This window comes from Phascolarctos cinereus, unplaced genomic scaffold, assembly GCF_003287225.1.
Source record: "Phascolarctos cinereus isolate Bilbo 61053 unplaced genomic scaffold, phaCin_HiC Scaffold_4;HRSCAF=312, whole genome shotgun sequence".
Classification (NCBI taxonomy): Eukaryota; Metazoa; Chordata; class Mammalia; order Diprotodontia; family Phascolarctidae; genus Phascolarctos; species Phascolarctos cinereus.
In genome coordinates this window covers 51020029-51047631 of record NW_027555847.1, presented here as the reverse complement: position 1 = coordinate 51047631, position 27603 = coordinate 51020029, and the positions used below count along the sequence as shown (strand labels likewise).

The window sequence follows — 27603 nt, the reverse complement described above, 5'->3', positions numbered from 1 at the left end:
AATCATATGGAATTCACACTCCGGATTCTGTATGGCAAAGAACAATGTTATGACTTGAGGAGAAATAAGTTTCAGGATGATTCGTTTGTACAGTGTGTACAGTAGAAAAGAAATCGAATGGAGAAAATTGGTTCTAGTCGATTTTGCTTCTTTGGTCCTCAGTTTCCTCTTCTGTAAAATTAGAAGCATTAGACTATTGCAAAAGCCTCCTAACTGGTCACGCTGCCTCCAATCTCGCCTCCCTCCAACATATCCTCTGTACAACGCTGAAGTAGATATTCCCTACAACACAGATTTGCCCATCTCACTTCCCTGATCAAGAAGCCTTAGTGTCCCCTTATTGTCTCCAGGATAAATATAAAGTCCTTTGTTTGTCATTCAAAGTTTTTCAGAATCTGGCTGGAGCTGATCTTCTTAGATTAATTTCACATTACTCTTCAATTACTCTGCATTCTGATTAAATTGGCCTATTTCCTGTTCGATGTACATGATGTCAATCTCCTTCCTCCATGCCCTTTCCTAAATTGTTTTCCATGACTGGAATATACTCCTACAGCCCTGGATCTTGGCTCTCTTCAAGACTCAGTTCAAGCATTGCGTTGGACATGAGATCTTTCCTGAAAATTGGTGATTAGTCTCACCTCCTGAAAATGTTTATTTGCTGTGTGTGTATTTTAAATGGACTTTTCATGTATGTGATCTTACCCCTAGTTGACTATAAACTCCTCAAGAGCAGGTAATATTTTATTTCTATTTTTGTATTTCCATTGCTTAGCATATGGCCCTGTGCATAATGAATTAAGAATACCTTGTGTAAGGAGCATGGTGTTATGGGAAGGAGAGTATGTTGGAAGTCAGAACGCTTGGGTGCTAGTTTTAAGTCTGCAGGTACTAGTCCTCTGAACTTTAAGTAAATCACTTTAGCCTTCTTGGCCTTAGTTTCTTCCTTTATAAAATGAAAGATCTGGAGTAGAAGGTAATTTAATTTCCCTCCCTTTCCAACATTCTTGTGTTCACTGTGGGTATCCAGAGGCTGACTGGATTGAATATCTCCTAAACAGTACTGTAAATATACAGCAGCAGAGTTAGCTGAGGCAAGAAACTCTGTTCTTTATCATCAAATATAGGTTGGAAGTGATCTCTTCCAGAAAAGGAATAAGGGAAAACTGAATCATGTTCAAGACAGTTTGCTCGAAATTTAGATAAAGACAGAATTGTTACTGGGAATTTTCTTGTTCAGAATTGCCCCTGGAGTTGGAGGTTGTTAGAAGTCTACCTCAATTAGGGATTAAAAGAAATGGATATTATTTTAGAATCACAAAACATATACTAGCTGTGTGACCCTAGGCAAGTTACTTAAGCCCCTTGCCTCCAAAAAACACCACCTCAAAACAAACAATTGCTATACAACCCTCATACTATACATGTGTATGTCCCTGTTCTTTAATTTCCTTCCCTCCCCCTTCACCACCTGGGATTTTTCTCCTTCCACTGACATGTAAACAATTTCTAGGTATGTAGAATGCTAAGACTAGATTGATTTGAGATGAAGACTAAAATGAAATGAAATGAGAAATTCTCCACATGCTCAGAAAGCCCAGCCCCTTTTGACATACATACTCTGAACGGTATTTGCACTAAAGAAATCCCTCAGCACTGTACTCTGGAATCATATTTCCCTGTGAATTGAGAATGAACCTTTACAGCAAATTGGCTAGACTGAAAGTTCCATTCAGAGAAGAGAAAACTGATTTTGCTCTGGGCCAGTACCATTTCTTTGTCATCCTGTGTTGGGCAAATTCAGCTCCCAAACAATCGTCTTCTCGTCTGCCTTCATTGCCTCTCTTGTACCAATGTATCATAACAGATTAGCAGTCAGGAAGACTTGGGTTCTAATCTTGCCTCTTATACTTACTGTCTGTGTAGACAAATCACTTCATCTCTCTGGGATTCAGTTTCTTCATCTGTAAAACTTGTGTGGGGTGGGATTGGATTCCATGACTCTGAGGTCCCTTCCAGATCTAAATCTGTGTCCCTGTCACTTCCAACTCATTTTGAAAAGCTAGAATTGATACCAGTCTGTTACAGTAATGGGACATGAACTTTCTGAATGCTTGTTTGGCATGTAATCTAGCTTGGTGATGTCCGCTTTTATAATTCAAGACAGGAGTATATTGGAGCTACAGTAAACCACATTCATGGACTTTTTAAAAGTTCATCTATTCAACAAACTACAATTAAACATATAGTCTCTACCAGGCCCTGTGGTAGGTACTAGGGAAGATAAAAAGGTAAACAAATCCCCAGACTTGCCATCTTGTAGCTGATAAGCAAATAAGAGTAACACAGGCACTTAAAAGTATGTGAGAGGCTGTAGTGGGAAATAAGGCTGAAAAAAAAATCAATCAATTAATATTTATTAAATGCTTGCTATGTGCCAGACACTTTGCTAAATGCTGGGAACATAAAAAGAGGCAAAATAGGAGAAATGAGGGGAAGGGGGGAGGAAACAAACATTTGGTAAGTGACTTATGGATGCCTGGCGCTGTCCTAAGCACTATATAAATCTCTTATTTGATCCTCACAGCAACCCTGGGAAGCAATGGCTATTACTATCATCCCCATTTCACAAGTGAAGAAACTGAGACCAACAGAGGCTGAGGACCTTTCCTGGGTCCCAGAGTTAGTTGTCTGAGACTTGATTTGAACTCAAGTCTTTCTGATTCCAGGCTCTGCTGTACTGTGCCATCTAGCTACCTTCAAGCTGGAGGAGATCTTAAAGATTGCTTGGTCTGCTCTCTTCATTTTATATTTTTTATAATATTGTGAGGGAGACACTGACATATTGTAGATGTTACCAGATCTGGAGTCAGAAGATCTGTGTTTGAATCCTGCCTATTAGTTGTGTGACCTTGGATAATAAATCAATCAGCAAACATTCATTAAATGCCTATGGTATGCCAGGGACCATGTTAGGCCCTGAGTATACAAAGCCAAAAATGAAAAAAAAATCCCTCTTTGCAAGGAACTTACATTCTATCATCCCGTCAGGGGGTGAAACATCACCTAAATAAGTGTAGACAGGATATAAAGTAAATACAAGATCATTGGGGTGGGGAGAGCACATCGTGGGGGTTGGGAAAGGATTCATGCAGCTGAGCTTGGAAAGAAACATGAGATTCTACGAGGCCAAGGTGGGAAGAGAGAGCAGTGCAAGCATGGGAAGAGCCAATTCCAAGGCCCAGAAATAGAAAGAACAAAAAGTCCAGTTTGGCTAGACCTTAGAGTGCAGGAAGGGGAGTATAAGACCATAAAGAGAGGCTGCAGCCAGGTTGGGAGAGGCTTCAAATGTCAAACAGAGGAGTTTATTTATTTATTTATTTTTATCCTAGAGACAACAGGGAGCCATTGGAGTTTCTTGAGCCCAGGAAAGACATGGTCAAATCTGTTAAGTTGGCAGCATCACTAACAGCAATTTGGGGGATGGATTGGAGAAGGGAAAAAAAACTTGAGTTAAGGGAACCAATTTAGGAGGTTAGTGATTTAACATCTATGAACCTTAATTTACTAATTTATAAAATGAGGGAGGCATGGCTGAGTTATAAGATCCCTAAAATATTTTCCAGCTTTGAATTCTATAAGCTCAGAAAGGAAAGATAGTAAGCTCTTTTCTAATCTTGGCAAGCCACCTATGATCAAGACTTTGAGATAGGACCTACATAAAGTGAGCAAAAGGGAAGTGAGAGGGGACACCAATGATCAACTTCCCAATGTCTTGGCAGCCCTGTATAAAGGAAAAGACACTTCTAGGATACAACTGTGTGATTATGAACCACGTGAACCTGGGCAAGTCATATAACCTCTCTGCTTCAAATTTCCTTATCAGGAAAATGGAGGTAAAAACAGTACCTACCTCCCAGAGTTGTTATGAGGATCAAATGAGCTAATATTCATAAAGTGCTTTGCAAACCTTAAAGGTCTATATAAATGCTAGCTTTTATAATAATAATAATAAATTAATTAATTACATTAACCACAACCAACACACAATTCATTTTTAGTACAATTACTTATCAAATATAATAATATAGTCAGTTATCAATTAGGAGTCTGTAATTATATAATTAATCATAATTTTATAATTATTTGTTTAAAAAAATTGTTATTAATAGAAAAGACTTGCTGGAGATGCTAGTACTTGAGCTGAACCTTGAAGGAATGAGGTTCTAAGAGGCCAAGGTGAGATGAGAGAGAGGAGTGGAAATAACATTGGACTGGGAGTCCAGCTCTTGCCTTTCACCACCTGGCATTCTTGCAGGCCTCAGTTTTTTCCTTTGTAAAATGAGGGGATTGGACTACATGGCCTCTAAGGTTCCTTTCAGCTTTAACATTCTATGGTTCTAGTTCCTTATTTCAGTTTTCACCGGTTATTCATTAGGCTTTTCTGCTCAACTTATTTAGACTCAGCTTCTGTTTACATGGTTTGGATATGGAAGGGATCGCCTCAATTTCTTCTCCTGTAAAATAGGGATAGTAATACATGAAATATGTGCTTCCTAGGGCAATTGTGAAGCTCAAATGAAATAAGGTAGGTAAAAGTGTTTACAAACTTTAAAATTCCCCATAAAATCAGATGTTATCATTATCATTAGTCATAGTAGTATTTGCTAACCTATTGGGGGTCTCTTAGTAGGGCTAGTGTTAAAGTCTTTTTTTGTTTTTTGTAAATATCTTTTGTGTAGAGAATCCAAGTGGAGAAATTCTCTTTATCAATGCAGGTCTAGCACCTTCTCTGCAATTTTTATTCCTAGAGAATTTCTAGGACATTAAGAGGTCCTTAGATTTGACCAGAGTCACACAACTAGTGTGTGTCACCAGGTGGGACTTAAACCCAAGGCTTTCCTGACTTTGAGCACAGCTCTATACTCTGCTCTGCCTCCCTTGTGTTAGAATTCCATCAAACTTCAGTAGATATGGTCTCTTAGCCTGGGTACCGTCTCTAAAAATTGTATGAACACCTAACCTTCAAGAGGTGAGCTTTTCCAAAGCTGGTGAGGCTAATCCTTAAATGAAAATCCATCAACAGGCTTTTTCTTGAGCTCCCTACTCTTTGGTAGGATCCACCAGAATTATCCTCTACTGGCATAGATTTTGAGAACTCAGTATCAACTGCATAGGTGACACAGGACTTCCGAATGGGATTTCAGTAAAAGTAAAATGCCATTTTGATCCAAACATAGGCCAGCCTTGACTAGAAATCACAGAGGCAGCTGATGGCTCAGTGAATTGAGCACTGTATGGCCTGAACTCAAATCCAATCTCAGATATTTGTATGACCCTGGGTAAGTCACTTAATCTCTGTTTGCCTCAGTTTTTTCAACTGTAAAATGAGGGTAATAATATCATCTACCTTGCAAGATTGTTTTTGGTATTAAATGAGTTAATGTGTGTAAAAAGCACTTAGCATAGTGCCCAACACATGGTAGGTATCATATAAACACTTATTCCCTTCCTCCTCTTTCTCTCTAACATGAGCTCTCTCTGTAAAAGAAATAGATCAGTCTATTAACTTGGAAGTTATATGAAGGATGGGTTAGAGAAGGAAAAGACTAGGAATGGAGACAAATCACAAAGTTACTGTGAGATATGAGGACCATTTCAATGGAAAGAAGAGGATAGATGGCAGAGATGTTGGGGAAGTAGAGTCTTACAAGACTTGGCAACTGATTGATTATGGAGGGCAAAGGAGAAGGAAGAGGAAAGAATGCCTGAGGTTATGAATCTGAGTGACTGGATGGATGGTGATGCCCTTAACAGAAATACGAAAGTCTGGAAGAGTGGCATTTTTCAAGGTTAGGTAGAATGAATTCTGTTTTGGGCTCAAGATGACTTTGGCTTTCTGAATTTGAGATACAATACATTGGGATTCCAGGTGATTTCCTCATGAATAGAATGGACATAATGCCATCTGTCTTGGCTACTTCACAAATCTGTTTTAAGAGTAAACTGAGGTAACACTATACAGATCTGAAAGTGTTTGAAAGGCATTCTGCAATTATAGTTAATTCCATAATTCTAAAGCCCTATGACTTCTTTCATGTGGATACAGAGGTAGATTCCAAGCCCTCCATAATATGATTCTTGTAGATGGTTTCTTTAAGATATTGTGACAATCACCCTCCCCACCAAAAAAAAAAAATCAAACAAAGAAATCAACTGTCTGCCTCATAACTTTTCCTAATTTAGCTGGGTTGGTTCTCAAACAGTTAACATATGTTCATTCCTGGCTCATAATAAGCATTTAATAAATGTTGTTGAATTGAATCAAACTCCCAGGTCCATGCTGTAAAGCTCTCTAGCTGGGTAAATCTAGCTGAGATTTTGCTCTTTGGCCTTCAAGAATCTAGGGTCACTTCTAGGCCATGAGGCACCAGGGAAGGACTTTAGTAGAGGCGTGTGCATATCATGTATCACAATTATTTTTGTATGCTCTGGAGAGCTCCTTGTCCAATGTGCTTACTCAACACATATTCCCTGATTAACAGCATAGCCCATATATCGCATCTGTGTCAGTACAAAAGGGCTGGCCTTAGGGTAAACCAGCCTGGGGGAGGGGGGATAAAAAAAATCACATTATATACCAATGCCTGTCTCTCCTTGCTGTTTCTATCTAGGTTCAAATAAATATTTAGGGCTACCTTGAAGAGAAAAACAAGTCATCAAAAGGGCAGCCAGGGTAGGTTGGGATAGAAAGGGGAAGGGAAAATCCTTGCTGATCTCCCCTTTTGATTTGGTGATTAGAGGTAGAGGCTGTTATGGGCTGAATGCGTTTTAAGAGCCTCAGTGCTTTTTTTAGCTTCGGTGCTTTTGCCCAGGCTTTACCCCATGCCCATGCCTGGAATGTTCTCTTTCTTCACCTCCACCTCTTAGAACCATTAACCTCCTTCCAAATAGAGCTCAGATGCCAGTTCCTATAAGTTTGCCCTCTCCCTCAAGTCACTAGTATTCTTTCCCCACCCTTTGTATTTACTCTCTCTCTGTTTTGTATATAGTAACCTGCACAGTTGTTAGGACCCTTGCTCCAAATGACTGTCCCAACACACACACACACCACACACACACACACACACACACACACACACACACACACACACACACGATTGGATTCTTCTACTGGAATACAAGATCTGAGAGAGTATAGGCCATTTTGTTTTCGTGTTTTCTAGAATAGTAAGAGGAACTCAATAAACTCCTGTTGAATTAAATTGAATCTAAAATGATCTGACAGATTCACTTTTCCTTTTCCATGCTATTCCCTCTGAGATTAAATCCCATTGACACTGCATATCATATGTGTCTATAGCTATTTGCATTTTGTCTCCTCATTTGAAATGGGTGAACTCTTTGAGGCTAGAGACCCATGCTTTTGCCTTTCTTTATATCCCAATCTTATACAGCTTCTAGCATACAATAAGCACTTAATAAATGCCTGTTGACTAGCTGAGTGGCTGCCTCCAAGAATCACTACCCATCAAAGGATGCTTGAAGCAGAACCATAGCTAAAATGGGGCAGTAGAGCCTTTGTCCAAGAGCACTGACATTGATAGGGTCCTGCTCTGGAACCTGCTTCCTTTTCCCCTCTCCCCCAACTTGCAACAGTGGCTAATTTTTATGAAACATAGAAACTTCAGTTTCCAAGGGTAAGCTTCTTTCGCCTGGCTGGCTCACTCTAGGTGAGCTCCTCTGCCCTACTCTTGACCAAGACAACATAACTTTTAGTCATGTATGATTATGGCTGGAAGTAAAAGTAGGGGAAGAGGAAGAGCCAGGGGCAGGGCTAGACATGGTAGGAAGTCATTTAATGAAGACAGGGGCAGGTCTTTCCTGATTCCACTAGTTGTTATTGCTCTCCCCGACTAAAATTCCTTTGTATTTGCTCTGTATAAATTTTGAAAATGGTTATCAGTCTCCATATTGTCTCCTCCCCTGCCCTCTCGCTATACTTCTGTCAGGATGTAAGCTTCTTAAAGAGCTTTCTTTCTTTCTTTCTTTCTTTCTTTCTTTCTTTCTTTCTTTCTTTCTTTCTTTCTTTCTTTCTTTCTTTTTCTTTCTTTTTTTCCCCCTTCCCTTCCTTCTTCCTTCTTCCTTCCTTCTTTCCTTTCTCTTTCTTTCCTTCTTCTTCCTTCCTTCTTCCTTCCTTCCTTCCTTCCTTCCTTCCTTCCTTCCTCCTTCCTTCTTCCTTCCTTCCTTCCTTCCTTCCTTCCTTCCTTCCTTCCTTCTTTCTTTCTTTCTTTCTTTCTTTCTTCTTTCTTTCTTTCTTTCTTTCTTTCTTTCTTTCTTTCCTAAGAAAAGTGCCTGGTACATAATTAATCAATTAAGAAACATCTGTTGAACTGAATTGAATAGAATTGAACTAGGCAATATGAAGCCTTTAAAAGGTTTATAAAGAGTTAATCACAGTCTTTATGCTTCCTCTCATTTGCCAAATATTTCTTTCTTCCTTTTTTTTTTTCCAAATTGACAAGGCCTCATGGTGAATAAGATTAATTTCAGAAAAGTAAGAAGTGTATTCACTTTGGACTCAGTACAGGCCATTTTGAACTGTTTCTACTTAGTGTGGCATGTAAGCTAAGTAGGCTTGGCATAGAAGAATGACCAACATTATTAAAGAGGACAGCTAGGAAATCAGGGAAGGCAAGGGCCTTTCCTAAAGCCGCTCCATTACCTCCAAGGATGTGGCTCGAAGCCGGCACACGTCCCTTTGCATCTCAAACAAGGCACACCTCTGGCTGATTGCTGTTGGCCTAGGGACATCTGGAAAAAAGAGACAAAAATAGGGTGTTTTCCTTCAAAACATCTTGGACTGGGATGCTTGACCTCAAAAAAAAAAAACTTGGCAAGGGATTGTGTAGAGTATAGAGATGAATAAGCCATCTCTTATTGTTTACCAAGTCTGCATCAGGGGCCAGCAAGGAAGTGGCTCTCCTGGATGTAAATCTGAAAGGGTGGGGTCCTCCAGGATGAAATATAGGGGTGCTAATTCCCAGGGCCTCTGCTGTTGTTGTGAATCACCAAGGCAACATTTCAAATGCTCAGATGTGAATTACAATCCCTGCTCCATTTCCCATCTCCCTCCACCCCTACCCCCTCCTCCTTACTGCAATGGAATCTATGGGCTCATGCTCTCTGCTTCATCTATCTGTGATTTATGGACAGAGCATGATTAAATCAGAGTGGCAAACACAAACAGATGTTTACTCCACCACATATTTATGATCTGAAATAGAACTTAAATTTTTTGTTGAAATGTTTAATGTGTGAGGGCTAGATCCAAGTAGGCCTCCATTTCCGATGAGGGGAAGGTACTCTGTATTCATTATAGGGCAAAGAAATAACTGACCACAGTACTTACTGTGTATAGAACCCAATCTGTGAAAAGTGCACAGAGTCCCCTGATGTCTATCCACAGATTCTAGCCATGATTCCTTCCCAAAGAGGGACTTGGGAAAATTATCCTTAACAATGAATGCTCTTTTTCTAGTCCTAAAAGTCCAAATGATAATGACTAATTGGATTTGGCCAACGTGGTGTCTTCTGTTTATACCCTCTTTGTACTTTCTGCATCTATCTATTCAATGTGGACAGGTGGCTCTAGGGGAGAAAAAAGCAATATCATGTGTATTTGAAGAAAAACTTGAACATACTTGAACATGCTTAGAACCAAGCTGATGCTGGAATCGGAAAGCATGTTGAAATATGTCTTTATCAACTTCCCAGGCAAAGGTTTAAATGTCTGATGAAGTCAGTGGGTAGAACTTGCTACTCTCTAAAATGGATAATTCATGTCCCTTAGACGAGAATGCTTCAATTTCACTAGTGGAGATAATATGGCACATCCACAATTTGTGTTTAAATGATTTTCTGTTTCTTTAAAATAAACAAACAGTAAAGCACATTTAGCTCATAGAATGTTAAATCTTGGAAAATGTCTTTAGAAGGCACCTAGTGCAATTCCATCATTTTACAAGTGGGAACACCAGGTACAAAGAAATGAAATGACTTGTTCGGGGCGGGGGGGGGGGTCAATGATGGCAGAGAGGGGAACAGAAATCAGGTTTCCTGATTTCCAGCTGATTACCTTATTAGATAGGATTGTAGGTTCATAGATATAGAATAGGAGGAGATCTTAGGAGTCAAATCATCTAACTCTTTTCATCCTGCAGATGAGGAAATGGAAGCCCAGGGAGCTGAAGTAATTTGCTCATGGTCACACAGATAGTAGAGGCAGAGATGAGTATTGAGCACAAGCGGGTCTGACTCAAAATAGAGTATTGGAATGTTGAAAGTGGGATTTGAACTCAGGTCTCCCTGACCCCAAGCTCAACACTCTATCCATTCTTAGTCATGATTCCTGGAAAGTCCAGGGAGAATCTCAACCACCAATAGGTTGGAAGACTGGAGAGCAAATGAAAAGAGTAGTTGAACTAAAAGGAAAAGAATTTTATTCTCATGCTAAGTAGCAGCCTCAGGCTTTTCATAAAACGGTACTTTGTTATGTAGCTGTATGACAGGGCAGGGTTTGGTTACCATCCAAGGCATAGCTTTCTGTGTCATTTAGCTGGACTGTTGGGGTATTTTCTGTCATACAAGGAAAGTAGTTTACTGGGCATAACAGTTCCCACAATCAGAGATTCAGCAATTTGTTTCATCACCTATACATTCAATTAGACTCTTAAGGTGCCCTTTTGGGCTTGTAGCTTTGTGGTTTTTGCAGATAGTCAACTGGAAAGCCTTCCCAGAGTAGAGCAAGTTGCTATTCTGGTTATGCCATATGTTTCTAAAATGATATGTCCTTTTTCCCCTTCCACTATAGCTATATCTAAAAAAATGGAGCCTTAGGAGGTAAATTCTAATACAGTTATCCTATAAAGAAATATCCACTGAGAACTCATGGAAGGATCATCGACTTACAGCTGGAAGGGGTGCTACAGTTGTCTAATCTAATGCCTTAATTTTTCACATGGAGGAAACTGAGGCCCTAAAGTTAGATGACTTGTTCAAGGTCACCCAGTAGTAAATGGCAGAGCTGGGATTTGGACAATCCTTTGACTCCAAATTCAGCCCTCGTCCCTTTGTAACACTTTGTATTCCCTAATGTAGAATAATTGGAGTCTTCTCTAGGTTAGACTAAACATTCCTAGGAGGAAAAGAAGGAGAAGAAAGAGAAAGAAAAAAAGGAAGAGGAAGAGGAGGAGATTGAGTAAGAAGCAAAGGAGGAGAAGAAAAGACAAGCAGGAGAAGAAATGTCTTTCTCTTGTGATGTTGAATCATTTATTCAAATGTATGTCCAGAGGACAGAAAATTCAGTCTCGACACATTTCCCTGTGTACATGCTTTGTGGATGGTTTCCATAGTGACAGAGGCCCCTAAGGGAGGACAAAAAAATGTGTCCCTACCAGGAAAGAAACACATTTTGGCAGTCTGGCCATACTTGCAGCAGACCACTGGCAAAAGGCTGAAAATAATAAATTCGTTATTTGTTTGCTCCCCGCCATTCACCAAGAAACCAGCACAATGCAAGCTTTGGACAAACCATTGTATTGCGAGATCTGGAAGAAGGAACTCAGAGAAAATGACGATTTATTTAGTGGGGGGAGATCACTCAGCAATAATGTTTAAAATCACATATTATTGTCTATAAGCTCTAGGTTTATTAAATGGGGACTGTCTTGATCAAAAGAATGTATAATTTCTCACAGAAGCCAACAATAGAACAGCTTAAAAGAAAAGATTGAAAGAATTACTTGGAAGGCAATATCTGCTCTGGAGTTTTTCCTTGGGATGAGGGACAGCCACAACAAACTGGAAAATAGTCTTCTTCTCTTTGTGATGTATTGGTGCGTCTGATTTCACCATGTGAAACCCAGTTATGTCAGGGACTCCAAAAATGCTAGGCAGGCCTGAGCCCATCCTAGGGGATTCAAGATCAGACCAAATCATGCCACATATGCCCCCTTCCCTCAGTCCACACTATGTCTATTTTTGTGGAATTAGTTGCAAATAATTATCAAGGGCAGCTCTGAATGGGTAAAGAAATAAGATCTACCTCTCCTGTAGGCTAGATGGAATGGGGCAGGAGAGCAAGTAGATCAGCAAAATGGACTCTTCTCTGAGCCTTTGTTTCTTCAGTTGGAAAACAGAGATGATAATAATACATGGGAAGATCAGTATGTCCTGTTGGATAGAGGGCTGGCTTTGGGGTCACGGAGTTCTGGGCTCAAGTTATACCTTAGACAGATATTAACTTTGTGACCATGGGAAACTCATTCAATGTCTCAATGTCCCTGGCGAAACTCTAGGCTGATAAGGAACAAATAAAGTACCAGTCATCATGAATGAAGGCAATTTACACACTACGAGTTTCCTAAATTAGTGAAATTACAGGTCCTGACCACCTTCACTCTCTAACATAATCCTAGTAGTAATAATAATTATATAACCAACTCCACAAGATTGTGATGAGGATATTGCTTTGCAAGCCTTGGAGCACTTGGTCAATGGAAGCTATTATCATACATATATGACTGCCAGGAAATTGAGCTATGTCCCCTTCCTGAGTTTTGGTTCTTTCTTCTGTCTCCATCTGAGGCCTCTACAATTGACTCCTTGGGACACCAACCTTTCTGGCTCTTTATGCCCTGGGATTGCTTGTAGGCATACAGTCCTTGCCCAGCAATTAGGGTTTTCTCAACCCCCAGGGTCCAGGTGTTGACAAGGACCAGAACTGTAATCTATTGAAATAAGAGAGTGTGGGAAGGAGGGAAGAAGAGAGAGAGAATTGAATAGAAAGAGGAGGGGGGGTAGAGAGATGGAGGGAAAGAGAAAAAGGATGGGAAAGAAGGAAGGAAGGGAGGGTGGAAAAGAGGGAAGAAGGAAAGGAGAGAAGGATGGAACATTCATTATGTTCCTGTTCGACTGCCTTGGTTTCTTCATGCTATCCTTAGAAATAAATAGTCATTGGCTTTTCAGCCCTGGCCTACCTGAGAGTTCTGGAAAGCAAGACTGCAGAGTAGGTCACAGACATGGTATGGGATAAAGTAATTGCCTACTTTCTTTTTTTCTTCTTTTTCATTTTCCATTTTTTTATCTATGCATGAACTTTCCATAGATTTTTAGTGAAACAGTTTGTTCAAATGCAAAGAAAATTCCAAGTGAAGGTAATTTTATTTATTTATTTTTGTTTCTTTAAGTTTTTTTTAAAAAAAACATTGAGCTGGTGCCCTAACTTTTGGTCTAGTACCAGTTGAGTCTATAGTGTGGTAGGGTTAGAAATGAATCCCCTTCCCCAGGATTATGACCTTTGCCTTCCATCTACTTCATTTACCTTTCCTTTTTGCTTTTCCTCTCTCCTAGATGATTTTCTCTCTTTGATTAAATTCAATTCAGCAAACATGGAAAAGACAAAACAAAACAGGCTCTGTGTTCTAGTAACTTACACTGTCGTCTCTAATATTTCCCTGCTCACCTGGGGACTTTACACCCTAGTGCCCTCACTGTGTATCCTGGTTACTCAATGCTTCTGTGGACCAGTTCTCCACTGACATTTATCTCCATGCTCTCAAGTTTCCTGTACTCCTTACTACTCCATCCTCAGAAAAGATGAGCAAATCCCTCATAGTCTTATGTGTGTTGTCTCTACCGATTAGAATGTGAGATCTTTGAGAGCAGGGACTATCACAATTTTCTATTTGTATCTTCAGCAATTGTTACAGTGTTTGGCATATAATAAATGACAAATAAATGCTTTTTCATTTCATTCATCTGTTCAGCCATTCATTCATTCAGCAGAATAGTACCCTCCCTTGGCTTCCTGGAACTTAGTTACTTAGAGCATCTATGGTTTAATGGATGGTAACAATGGAATTTACCTTTACTGGAAATTTCCCAGCCTAGGCTATGAAAGAAAAAAAAAAGAAAAGAAAAAGAAAAACCTTAGGTTGCTTTTCCAAGCAACAATTCCATAATAAGCCATGAACTTGCTTCAATGTCCCCTGATTCCAACTATGCCCATTAGGGGACTTGCAAATCATCACAATGAGAGAAGATCCAGGTAAACAGATTTAAAATGAGAAACACTGCTGAGATTCAGTGTGCCCACTCTGCAGACTATAATGCTTCTGTGAGCCCACAGAGCTAAGTTTATCACAAAGGCGAGGAGAAGATGGAGCCTTGAAACTTTTGATGTGGTGGTAGGAGAACCAGTTCCTCTTGGAAAGAGAGGAAAGAGGCCTCCCATCAGAAAACCTATGGGCAGGAACTACCCCAAGGGAGGGGTCTCTATGTCATTTTTCCCAGGAGACATCTGCTTGGCCACGGCTCTTGACCCAGTCCAAGTCCCACAACACTCAAGCTATCAAGATGCCATTCTTTAATAGCTGCTCAGCTATCTATGTCAGCATGTGGAGGGAGCAAGAAACTCCCTCTGACTTCATAGAACCTCTCACGGTCTTTAGCCTTGACTTCTGACAGCAGGCCAGCTGGGGCCAAAGATGGTGAAATTCTCTGTCTCACTGTCATTGCGGTGACTGGATAACTTGGTTGAAAGGATATAGGCCACAACTTGGTTACTCTCACCCTGGGTCCTGAATTTCCCAAAGCCAACCTTGTTCCTTGAAATAAACTTAAGTGTTTCCTTTTGTAAATATTCAGGGCAACCCACAGATTGACATTTCTAATGGACAAGTGGTAACTGTCAATGGGCAATGGACCAGAATGATGGCTTTCCTTAGAGGGAAATGGGGACAACAGCCCTGGCTTTGCATAGTTTTCCCATGAAAGGCCAGTCTGAAAATTTGCTCCTCTAACTTGTGCCCCGTAAGAGAAAGGCAGACTTGCCTGCTGGGTACATTTTGCACCAGTGAAGATTCAGAGAAATATCACATTTGGGTTCTCTGGAATTGGGCAGAGGAGGGAGTAGGGTAGGGAGGTGTGCGTACCTTGAAACCACCAGCACAAAGAACACAATCAGGCAATATGAGTCCACTAGCGCATTCCTGATTCTTAAGTAGGTTCTCTTATCGTTCATCTAATTTTCAGGATGTATTAAATCAGAGGCTTTCAACTTGGTTTGAAAAAAACATTTTCATAGCTAGAGTTCAATATAACTGTTTCCTTTGGAATCATATGTATTTTATTTCATACATTTGAAAATATTATTTTGAGAAGGCATCCATAGGCTCTATCAGCCTAAGATAGGGATCCGTGACACATAAAAAGGTTAAGAACCCCTGAATTAAATGCTCCTGATATACTGGACTAAGGGGTTTGGGGAATAGGAAAGTACTTGGATTTCCCAAAGTAGAGCATCAGACTTGCCCAATCTGCCTCCACCTTACTTATCCAGGCTTATCTCCTACTAGCCCCCACCAAGAACCCTCTGCATCAGACAGGCACTTCTGTCCCCCTCAATAGACCCAGTCATCCCCACTTCTGTGATGTTACTTTTTAAACTTCACTGACGAACCCTGTTTACCTTTCATCTCCTAATCCAATGCTACCCATTCATAGAATTGTACAATTTTAGAGTACACAGAACATCTTACTAGTCTGACTCCTCATTGTACAAATGAAGAAACAGAGGTTCACAGATTAACAAAAAAATCTCAGTTAGATGGGGAACTCAGAGGCCACCTAGCTTAATCATTCCAAAACAGCATTGGTCTTAGCTTCAGAAAATAGAAATTTGAGTTCCAGCTCAAACCCATGGCCCTGGGTAAGTCATCTGAGTCCTTTGTATCTCAATTTTATCATCTTTAAAATGGGGAGATTAATGCTTGTATTTTATGTCTCTATATCTATGTCTGTCTGTCTGTCTGTCTACGTATCTACCACTTAGTTGCGAGGAAAGTATTTTGGAAACCCCAAAGAGCTAAGGACATGTTGGCTGTTATTACTGTTGTCCTAAGAATGTTCTTGTTAGTGGCAAGGCTCCAAATGGAATCAAAGTCCCTGATTTCCACTCTGGGATTCTTTCTATTCTTCAGGGACCAGTTCTTGTCTTACTTCCCCCGAGAATTTTTTCCTATTACTTAAACCCACGGTGATATCTCCCTTTCTTTCCTTCCACAGAGGCAGTTAGGTGGCAGGAAATCTCTCCTCTACTCCAAATATTTGGTTGGTATTGATCTGTGGCCCAGATCTGAGACTAGAAGGCAGGGATGCAAATGGGGTTTTATTTTGCAAAGCATGTAGCAAATCATTAGTTCAGATTTGTCACTTGGATTACACCTTGTTAGGAAACCTCACATCTGTGGAATTAACCAGATTTGCTTTTGTTCCCTAGGTATCCTGAGTTATTTTCACTTATAGTTTTCTGTCTACCTTTTGCTTTCTTGTACTAAAACCCAGACAGCTCAATGTGATGGGGGGAATTCCAGTGTGAATAGCATATGCACCCTCCAGTCCTAGCTGTGAAGACCTTCCGATAATTCCATTTGGTGTTGGCAGAATAATGGCTTTAAGTTACATTTATCTAGCAATGTAAAATCTCTGATATCTCACCAAAACTTCCCAACAACCTTGTGAGGTAGATACTATAAGGTATTATTATCTCCATTTTACAGATGGGGAAAGTGAAATTGAGTGAGAATGTGACTTCCACTCACACAGCTGATCAGCAGAAGGTGAGTCATTTGGACCTAGGTCTTCTGCCTTTTAGGCCAGTCTACCATCCATTTTTTTTTTAACACTTCCAGGGCATAAGACACTTGCTTCTTGGAACAAATAGCTTAGAAGTCAGAAGTGTTTTAGTGGGGGTAGGGGAAAGGAGCAAACATTTATTTTGCACCTGATATGTGCCAGGCACTTCTGATAAGCATTTAAAAATATCTTATTTTGTCCTCACAACAACTCTGGGAGGTAGGTGCTATTATTACCATTTTACAGTTGAAGAAACTGAAGCAGGCTATAGTGAAGTGACTTGCCAGGATCACACAGCTGGTGAGTGTCTGAAGCCAAATTTGAACTCAGATCTTCCCGATTCTAGGCCTAATGCTTTATCCACTGTGTCATCTAGCTGCCAAGTAGATTTAGTCCTTTAAATGTATAATCAGGCAAATTGCCTATCTTAAAGAGTGTTCTGTATCTTAAAAGTCAGTGAAGAAGTAGGCTAGCTTTGTGAAATATACAGGAAATTTGGATACTTCCCACCCCCTCCCTACCTAGTGTTGACACTGAGTGTAAATGAAGGGCTAATATGGTTATGAAATTTGAGCAAGAGCAAGTGGGCAGTTGTACTTAGCAAAGCAACTCCATATGGAGAGAGGGAAACATTGTAAAGTGAAAGATTTCTCTGTCTAAAATGGAGAGCCAGTTTTCTGTGCCCCGGGGCTGGTTCTAGGAATCACCCAACACTTAGAGCCGTGGCATTAAGTGGCAAGTAGACGTGGGTGTCTAACCTCACCCAAAAGTTGGTGGAGTCCTAGCCTTGGGCATAAAAAACAATGACCACAAGCTTACAAGACTTTGAACTAGAGGGGATTTTTGAGCTCATCTAGTCTAATCCCTTCATTTGACAGATGGGGAAACTGAGGTTTAGAGAGATGAAAATGACTTGCTTAAGGTTACAAGTGGCAGAGCTGAGAGTTGAAGCCACCTTCAAACTCCACATCCATTAGTTTCATGCATAAACAAACATGCTTGGAGGAACAGATCCCAAAGTATTGACCCCTGTTTTCCAAGGTAGTGCACCTCAGACCTCCCTTTTTTTGATAAGTTTATATGTCTTACGAACTTGGGAGAAAATACCAGAATTTACTTTATCCAGTAGACCCATACCCCCAGTACCCTACTTACACACATTCATAAACACAAACCGTTCTCCTTCCCAATCTCCAATGCCACTAGTACAAATAGGGATGATGGTAGTCTAGCAAATTATCAGGTCACACTTTTGGAAAATGGTCCTCCTGGGAATGGGAATGTTTCCAAAGAGTGTTCCTTATAGTGATTCTCCTTATAGAAACTGTGCATCACTAGACAGGGAAACTATGGATAATTGGCTCCATGCTACCTAGAACAGAGGAGAATGCTGGCTACCTGATAAGGGAAGGATGTGGAGCTGGTAGTCTTGTTCTTCCTTCCTCTGCTGAAGGTGACTTGGAAACTTCAAATATATTTGGAGATTTCTCTTGTACTGTTACCTTATTCATTGCTCTCCTATGTCACATACTAACCTCTACCAAGCATCCTTCTAAGAAGTAGAAGGGTTCTCATCAGACCTTCAAAGAATAGATTCATCATAAGCTACTCCCTACTTGGCTATATCTGGGCCCTGACCCCTGACCTCAAGATAATTTAGCAAGATCTATGTGATGCCCTGAGTTACATCTTGCTAATCTCCATTTTGGAAAGGGAGGAATTCCAGAAGAAAATAAGGGAAAAACACACATAGGGAGAAATGTTCCCCAGGATTCCCCATCACTACTAAGTTATTGCTTTTTGATGCAAAGGTCCCACCTGACTGCCTCCTGCTTCTCCCCTGACACTTTATTATTCCAAGTTGGCTAAATCATTAAGGAACCATTCCAAAGGTTTACAGAAGCAACCTTGCCTCTCTTGTTTTATGCCCGTGGCTCCCCTGTCCTACCTCTGCGGTTTGAAGGTCTTGATACTTTCACTGGGCTAACTCCCCTTGTGGGATGAATTTTGTATTCCCTACTCTTTTAAAATAATAATCTAATGCAGCATAATCTCAGGATTTGGAATAATTTGGGGTGAAGTTCTGCCTGAATATCGGAAAACTTCTTTATGCTTTTTGTTAAATGAAGTTTATTAAGTTCAAGTATATCCATCTAATAGCTTGAACTATAGAGCTATCAAAGAGAGGTCTCACTAGACTTGCTTTAGTGAATAGGTATGAATTATTTAAATCTAACATATTAATTATATGCAAATGAGTGACTAAAGTGCTTGAACAGAATTTTTCTTTGTACATCTAAACATTCCATCTGAAATCTGCCTCCATTCATTTCTCTTCTACACAAAGATAAACTTTAAAACTACCTATATGTGAGTGTAAGGATTTGACAAATGTCTTCCCAAGAGTACCTTAGTATTCCAAACATAGAGGTTTTTTTTTCTTTTGAAGGCTAGAAAATTTAGCCTGGTTGTTGATTCATTTCTGACATATGGTAAGAGTAATTCAATTTGCCAAAGTAGCCATTCAATTAGCTCAGGCCTTTAAACAATGAGATGAGGAAAAAACAAATCAAGAATGGGGCCAACCACAAAAGGGAGGGGGACTTTGGGAAATGTAGGTGATATAAAAACAGACAAACAAAAATCAATAAAAAGTTATCTTTAAAAATGTGCTGTTGTTGTATAAAATAAAACCTGGAAGTTTCCATGCCTGAAATTGTTTTTTCTTCATAACATTGAACTCAGACTAGAGTTAGGGATGTCTTTGTTATTGGGAATAATTATGTTACTGCTCAGTCTTTTTTTAAGTTGTGTCTATCTCTTTATGACTCCCTTTTGGGTTTTCTTGGTGCTGATACCAGAATGGTTTGCCATTTTCTTTTGTAGCTCATTTCATAGATGAAGAAACTTGGGCAAGCAGGGTTAAGTGATTTGCCTAGGGTCACATAGCTAGTAAGTGTCTGAGGCCAGATTTGATCTTAGGAAAATGAATTTTCTCACTTTAGGCCCAGCACTCTATCTACTGTGCCACCGAGCTATCCAGAATGGACATAGAATGGTTATGTAATGGGGCATTTTGGTTAATCTGGTACTTATGTTATATAAACCCTACTTGAATGGACTAAAGTGCAAGGAATTGAAATATAATATAATATATTCAGTAATAAAATTGTTTTGAACATTGTTTGAATGTGATCCAGAGGCAGAAGTCTCTAACATAGACAAACTGTGTGAACATAGACAAGTCACTGAAGATCTCAATTTACTCATCTGTAAAATGGGATAATGATATTTCTGAAGATTGGTGCAAAGAAAGTACTGTGCAAACAGTAAAGGGTTATGAAAATGTGAGTTATCAGTGTTTGTTTTATATCATTCTGGGGATGTTATGTGGCCATGAGTCATGGAACACTACCACTTCCAAATAATTGAAATTCAGGGTCACCCAAAAGGCACTGCAGAGGTACATTGTGGGTATGAACAGACAGCAACACATCACAAAAAAAGAATTATGAAAGAGACACAATGCAAAAGATGTCATTAAAGGCGAGCATGATCAAAAAAGAAGGTGGTCTCTGGTGGTAAGGTGAGCATGGGGGGATAAATAATTCATGAGTAGTCTCTATGTTTTATGGCTCTCCTTGGGATGTCAAGACATTTCAAGAGAGGTCTCTAGTACTTTGGGGAAATGCCCTGGAGTAAAATTCCAGGAGGATACAAATGATCTTCACACAGGACAGGCAGGGATAGATGAGTTGGATGGAGGATCCACGTCAATGAGAACATAGATCTGTTTATTGCAGTAGCTGAGTTGTCATTTAGGGATTCAGAAGGCACAGGTGGTTCTTTTAGTACTTGGGGTCATCTTCATAAATGCCAATTACTACTTTAATGTCTATACTTGGAAGTAGCAGTCGTCCGTCTTTTATTTTCAAAGAGGACCAATGACATCATGGAGTATTGTCTTAACTTGTGTATGAATTGGATTTAAGTGAGGCAGAGTTGTTCAAAGTCATCAGCCCCACTCTCTTTTCCAGAGTCATTGAAATTCAATGGCAAGGCAAAAGTTAGGACCACTGGTGATGGCCCAGGATGCAGTGGATAACCTTGGTATCTTTGATGTCTTACCAAGCTCAAAGTGCTCCACAGCTCCTGCTTTAGCTGCAAATAGCAGTTAACGGAGCCTCTGGAAGGCTAACTACTTGTTGGGTATGTTATAGAAGGAATTTTTATTTAGGTGTTGATTGGAATTGAAGAATATGGAGGTTACTTCCAGTTCTGAAATTCTGTCATTCTGGTTCACAGATTGACATGAAAAAACTCATATTACTAGTTTGCATGCTATACAGATGGACAAGATAGGCTCACCTCTCAGCAGGGAACTTATTATTTCAATTTATGGATTTTCCCAGCCTCCATAATTTGATCACAATTAAAAACAAGACAAAAACCCTTTCATTGATTTTTAAAAAACACTTCGCACAAAGACAAACAAGTTGAGAAGAAGTGAAAAGGTCATCTTTTGAATGACTGAAATAGCTGGATACTAGAGAAGGTCGAACAAAAGAGGTACAGTAGTTCTGCGTAATTTTAACTTATCGACATTGTCTCTCCCGACTGGAATGCATCCTCGGAGATTGTCTAGGCTTTACCTGATAGTGAACAGCATGTTCTCTTTTCAAAGTTAAAAGACTAGGACCACCTTGTTTTGAAAAAGCGAAATAACTCCGAGGGGCCCGTAGGTGAGGCAAAGTCTTCCTCCATTTAGCATTTGGCAGCCAGACGCCAGGACCAGCTTTGGGCAATGGGTTCCGCATCGAAGAATTAGGAAGTCTCCACGAGCAAGCCGCCCGCCGTACCAGCTAAGTACTCTGGTTCCCTCTCAGGCTGCCGGCGGAATGCTAAACAAAGTGATCATGACTGGCTGACGGAAGGAGACCAGTCCTTCTCCTGCCACTTTCTTGCTGATAGTTGATTGCATGTCCTTGTGGCCAAAGTTGTGCCACAAAATCCTGTGTGTACAAAGACCCCAACTGAACAGCACTGACAGGATTTTACTGCTGTGCTAATATTTTCCTTTGACACCAGTTCCCTTGGAACTAGACGGAGACAGTGCCCCTGGTGAAGACAAATGCAGACTGGCAGAATCAGTGGAATTATCAAAAGCCTGTCTCTGATGTGTCTGCAGACTGCCTGCCTTTCCAAACAAATTGATGGGGCCTTTATTTGAAGGCCTTGTGACTTATTTTGGTAGCCGGGGAGGGATGGCTTTTCTCCTCGCTCCCTAACAATTCTTAAATTTTAGGGGAACTTTTGAGACGCCTAAACGCCTCCCATCCCAAATACAGCTTTTGTGTTTTATAACTGATGGAAAAGATCAGTATGGAACGACAGCTGACTTGACTTGGTCTCCTCCAAAAAGTCAGAGTGAAACTGAATGGATCAGAAGGCTCTTTTCTTTTAGGATTTGTGTTCCTTCTGAGGACTTTTTTTTTTGTTTTGCCAGCAATTAGTAACTCAAGTGTCCTGGGAATCATTTGTGCAGGGATTTCCCATCCAACTTTAGAGATTCAAGATCAAGGAAACACCAAAACTAAATGTTACTGTCATAATGTTTCTTCTTCTACTTTAAAAATATATGTATATTTTTCCATTTTCTAATTCCCCATCCCAACCATCAAATGATACCTTTAGGTTATCCTTGGGTTTAAAAAAAAATTGTCTTCATGCTTTTCTTTTTTTCTACTCTTAATATGCTGGTTCATAAGTAAACATATGGAATCCCATGTTCTACAACATTTCCCTAGTCTACCTCTCTGGTTTTACAAATGCCCCCTATTTCACAAGGCACTCCTGTCTTTTCAATATGTTTTTTAAAAGATGTTTTCTGGGGATATAATTTGGGCAAAAAGGAAAGAAACATATTTCCCTAATTTAATATGACTGACTATTCCAAAGATAATACACTTTTATTAGATTTCATTTTGGCGATGTGTTTGCCTCAGGAAAAGAAATCTTGGGAAGCTTATCTTGTTTGATATCTTTAATTTTTAAATCATTTTTTTTTAAAAGTAAGTGCTTTACAAATGAATATTTTAAAAAATAATTCTAAAATGTTTGCTTATGTAAATGCATTTTTGCTACTCTCATTCTTAATTTCTTAAGTACACTTATCAGACGATGGGAGGATTGAGAGAGAGAGACAGACAGGAAGGGGATTTCCTTAAACACACCATGGTACCCTGTACAGTAAAAGCCATAGTTTGGCTTTAGAAGACAAACTAGTAAAAAGTTAGTCCAGGCTTAAAATGAACCTTGTTTTCAAATGTACCTTATGTTCCTCTTCTCTAGTAAGAATTTCTTTCAAGTGATGTGAAATTGTGTTTTCTTTCTTTCTTTCTTTCTTTCTTTCTTTCTTTCTTTCTTTCTTTCTTTGGCAATTGGGGTTAAGTGACTTGCCCAGGGTCACATAGCTAATAAACATCAAGTGTTTGGTCTGAAGCTGAATTTGAACTCAGGTCATCATGACTTCAGGGTTGGTACTCTACCCACTGAGCCACCTAGCTGCCCCGAAATTGTATTTACAATGAATACATTTCCTCTTTCTCTTGATTTTTGCCCAATAATGCTCATTACATTGATTGTGTAGAGGGGCTTCCATGATTAGGAAAGACAAACTGGTGAAGTAGAGGATGCAATGTGGTCCAAAATAGGCTCTCTTCCTCCAGAGGGAGTCAGTGAAATAGATCAAAATGGCTAGAATGCCTGATGAGTCCTGAGATGCAATCTTTGCACACGGCTACCATTTTTTTTTAACAACCCTGTGCTCATCCTTATCCACATTACTGAGGATGGGTATATTTAAAGGTCACTGAGGTCTGCCTATTTGAGGTTCATGCATTCCAGAAAGGGCTCCAGTCCATATCTCCTTACGACTTTTTCCTGTGTATCAGCAACAGTTTAGGTTTAAAGAATCATTGATTTCAGGCTGGAAGAAATCATAGATGTCATTTAATCCATCTCACTCATTTTAGAGAAGAGAAAATTGAGGCCCAAGTTGCTGCAGTTATTTGGCTGAATTTAAACAGTTGAAATTACCTGGTTGAGTTTACACATGTAGCAGCAGAGCCAATATTTGAGCTCATGTCTGTGTATATACTACATGTTAAGTCCTGTAGTTAGATGACCTGAGTAAAGAGTTCTGTCTTTGTCCTTTGAAATACAAAATTGGCCTGACAAAATTGGTGTCAATGGATAGATTATTCCCTTTACAAAAAGGAAGGGGAGACAGGGGCAAGCATTTATTAAGCACCTACTATGTGCCACGCACTGTGCTAAGTGCTTTACAAATATTATCTCATTTGATCCTCACAATAACACTGGAAGGTACTTGCTATTACAACCCCCCCATTTTACAGTTGAGGAAATTGAGGCAGAGAAAGGTTAAGTGACTCACCCAGGGTCACATATCTAGTAAGTGCCTGAGGCTGGATTTGAACTTGGGTCTTTCTGACTCTATACCCAGTGCTCTATCCACTGTACCACCCAGCTGCCTTAAAGTTTTCAAAACAGTGGGGCCTGTCCCATGAAAACAAGGACTTGGCTAGAATTATGAAGCAGCAATAGGTGATGAGAGCTAGGCCTTGTTTTAAAAATGTGATTGCCAACACTCAGCCTTCAGTGCAGAAGGACATGGGATGGTTCCAGGGCCTCCAGTCTCTTGTATGTTGAAGAGCAAGTATTTGGCAAAGGGGGAATTCTGGGGAAAAAAAGAGGGGTGGAGGCAGGGGAGAGGACAACCAGCAACATGAAAGGATCTTTTCCAGTTGTCTTAAGCTGGGCTTTGAAAACCCAACAAACTTCAGACACTGAAAACAGGGAACTGATGTAAACTCCAGTAACTTCAAACAGATTTTGGACAAACTTTAAAGCTGTCACTCTGGATCACATGCTCAGGCTCATTTGATGTAGATAAGGCAACCTATGGCCAAGATGAAGATTGTGGGCCAACAGAAACCCTCAACTGAAGAACTCTTTGAAGAGCCTATTCTCTTGGGACTCCCAGGCAAGTGGGGAGGCTTAAGTGAAGTTCAAGGCATAGGTCTTGAAACAACTGAGGAAGCAGGACGTAGTTGCTAGAGAACACTGGACCTGGAGTCAGAAAGATTTCTCAGACATTTGCTAGCTCTGTGATCCTGGGTAGGTGACTTAGCCTCCTGACCTATTTCCTTATCTCTAAAATGAAGATGGGGTCTTGAATGTAAAGTGCTTTGTAAACCTTAAAGGACCATATAAATGCTAGCTATTATTAATACCTTTAGACCTCTAAAATTCCTCCTAAATCTAAATCTATAATCACAATTAAAGTGGACCAAATTCTGGCTCGTACACGTATCCACAAAACAAATATCTGTACAAACAAGATAGGAGAAGAGTGAAGCTGGTCAAACGCAGTGGATACTATATTTAAAGTCTAGGGTCCTCAGTTGGAGACCTTCCTTCTACCTCCTCCCATACCCCCAAACTCCTCTATTTCTCCTCTGATTATGGTTTCTGTAATCAGAACCCTAACTAGGTCAGAAATACAGACCTTTGCTCCCAGGTACTGACATTCTGTTTATAGGTAGAAACAATTAAGCTTAGCACCTCATTAACAATAATAATTAGCTAAAATAGAAAGGTGCCAGATTGTGAATGTCTTCCCTCCTAAACAAGGCTGCAGCCTAAGTGAGCTCCTCCCTGATCCAGCCCTGTTCTGCTTTTTGGGCCCATGGCTGTCTTCCTAGAAATGGACCCTTCCAGTGTCCTAGAAGAGACAAGGGGGACATGGTCATTATGCTCAAATATTTAAAGACCTCTTATGCATGATTTTACATTGTATTGAAATTATGTTTTATTACTTTCTATGGATTCCAAATCAGGAAGACCTAGGTTCACATCCCATCTCAGATATTTGCTAGGCATTATTAGACTTGTTCTATTTTGCCCCATGACTCAAGAGTAATTGGTGAATGTTGCAAAGAGGTCAATTTGGGCTGATGTTGGGGGGAAGCAAGAATTGAAAATTTCCTCATAATGAGAGCTGTTCAAAAGTGGGATGAGTTGCCTTGAGAAGTGATAGATTTCCCTCTCCTCAGAGCTCTTCAAGCAATGAATGGATAGCCACTTGGTGAGTATATTAGATGGAAAATTCCTTTGTGAATGGGGTGGTCTCTTCCAACTCTCCAATTCTGTGATTGTCTCCATCCATGTCTTTACTTGGATGGCATCCCAGGATCTCTATGCTCATTGGGCCATGTGTCCCAAGGTCCAACATATCTTCCCCACTCTATGGTATTTGTCTCTGTTTGTCAAATATGATTTGAATGTACCCATCACATCTCTTGCCCTGGGCACACTTTGCAGTATTTGTCTCAGGCACCAGGATTCCTAATGCTGGCTCTGTCTTTCATCTCCCTGTGCCCCTCTGGATTGAATTTGGGGTAAGGAAACAAAAAGTGAATTGTTCAAAACAAGGATCACAATCTATAGTACTGGTGTTGCTGATGCAATTGGAGCTATCTTTTACCTTTCTTTGTATCTCCAGTGGTGCATAGTAAGGCACTTAAGTGATATTTATTGATTGAATTAACAGGCAGCTGAGGCAATATGTAATTTTTCTACCACTCTCTACCATTAGCACCATCATTTTCTATACCAGGGGTGTAGAATAAGAAGTTTGGATTCAGTCAAAGGGCCACACTTGAGGACCTAGAGGCCCACATGAGGCCACAGGTTCCCCACCCCTGCTCTAGGCCCTTTGAAGTCCTGTTCAAATCCTTCTACTTCATAAAACTTGCCCAGCTTCCATCTTCCCTTCTAATATTTTTTTCACCCTCTTTTCTTTTTTATCAAACAGCTGACACAACTCCTACTTTATTCCAGGCATTGTGGTAGGGCCTGGGGGGAAGACAAAAAAAAAAGTTCCTGTCATCAAACATCTTATGATGTTTGGAAAGGAAGAATGGAAGGAAATAAGCAAGAGCACTTGCTATGTGCTAAGCTCTGTGCCAAGCATATTTTTACAAATACTATCTCATTTGTCTTCTCAACAACTCCTGTGAACTAGCTGTTTTTTACTATTCTCATTTGATAGTTGAAGAAACTGAGGCAAACAGCAGTTGAAGTTATTTGCCTGGGGTCACAGCTAGTCAATGTCTGAGGCCAATTTTGAATTCAGGTCTGACTCCAGGCCCAGCACTCTATTCACTGCATGATCAGCTGCCTTAGGAAAAGACGTAAATACACAGAAAAAGTACCATAAAAGATAAGCAAATATATCATTTAATTCTTGACCCTCAATTGCATAATATTAACAATGAAATACACGCATTATTAATTACTCAAAGAAGGCAAGATAATGAGTGCCGTGAGTTAGCAGAGAGTTATTCCTGTTGCCTAGATCAGTCTAAGAAATCTTTATAAATGATGGGGATTGAGCTAGAAGAACAGGTAGGATTTGGCCCAGAGAAGATGAGAGGGAGAGGGAATTCTAGGTGGGTGCTACACCTTGAGCAAAAGCATGCCCTTGGTACTATGAAAAATATGAAGGAAGTGTAAAGTAAGACATTATGAGTAGAAGTACAAGTTGGAAGAGGCATGTCTAGGAATCAGTTTATCTGAAAAAAAAATCTGGAGGTGTTAGTGGGCTGCAAGCTAAATATGAGACAATGCTGAATATGACAGCCACAAAAACTAATATGGTTTTGAACTGCATTTTGAGAGACTTAGTTTCCAGGAATAAGGAAGGCATAGTCCTACCACGATGCATCCGGGTCAGCCCACATCTGGAGTAATGTATTAAGTTAGAACATGACACTTTAGGAAGGACCAAAATATGCTGGATAGAGTCCAGAGGAGGGTGAA

At 40.1% G+C, this 27603-nt stretch overlaps 1 protein-coding gene and 1 long non-coding RNA gene across 3 annotated transcripts in view; one reads left to right on the top strand and one right to left on the bottom strand.

Moving 5' to 3' along the window:
* The window catches only part of LOC144456617 (uncharacterized), a 222022-nt gene that overhangs the window by 59025 nt on the left and 135394 nt on the right, over nt 1-27603 (top strand). The window lies entirely within an intron of this gene.
* The window catches only part of LMCD1 (LIM and cysteine rich domains 1), an 82919-nt gene that overhangs the window by 39837 nt on the left and 15479 nt on the right, over nt 1-27603 (bottom strand). The window contains exon 2 of one of the 2 annotated variants that reach the window (XM_020973785.2): nt 8726-8814. The exons of the other annotated variant lie outside the window; for it this stretch is intronic. Within the exon in view, the coding sequence (XP_020829444.1) occupies nt 8726-8814 (89 nt within the window). The remainder of the gene's footprint in view (nt 1-8725; nt 8815-27603) is intronic. 2 annotated transcript variants of the gene reach the window in all.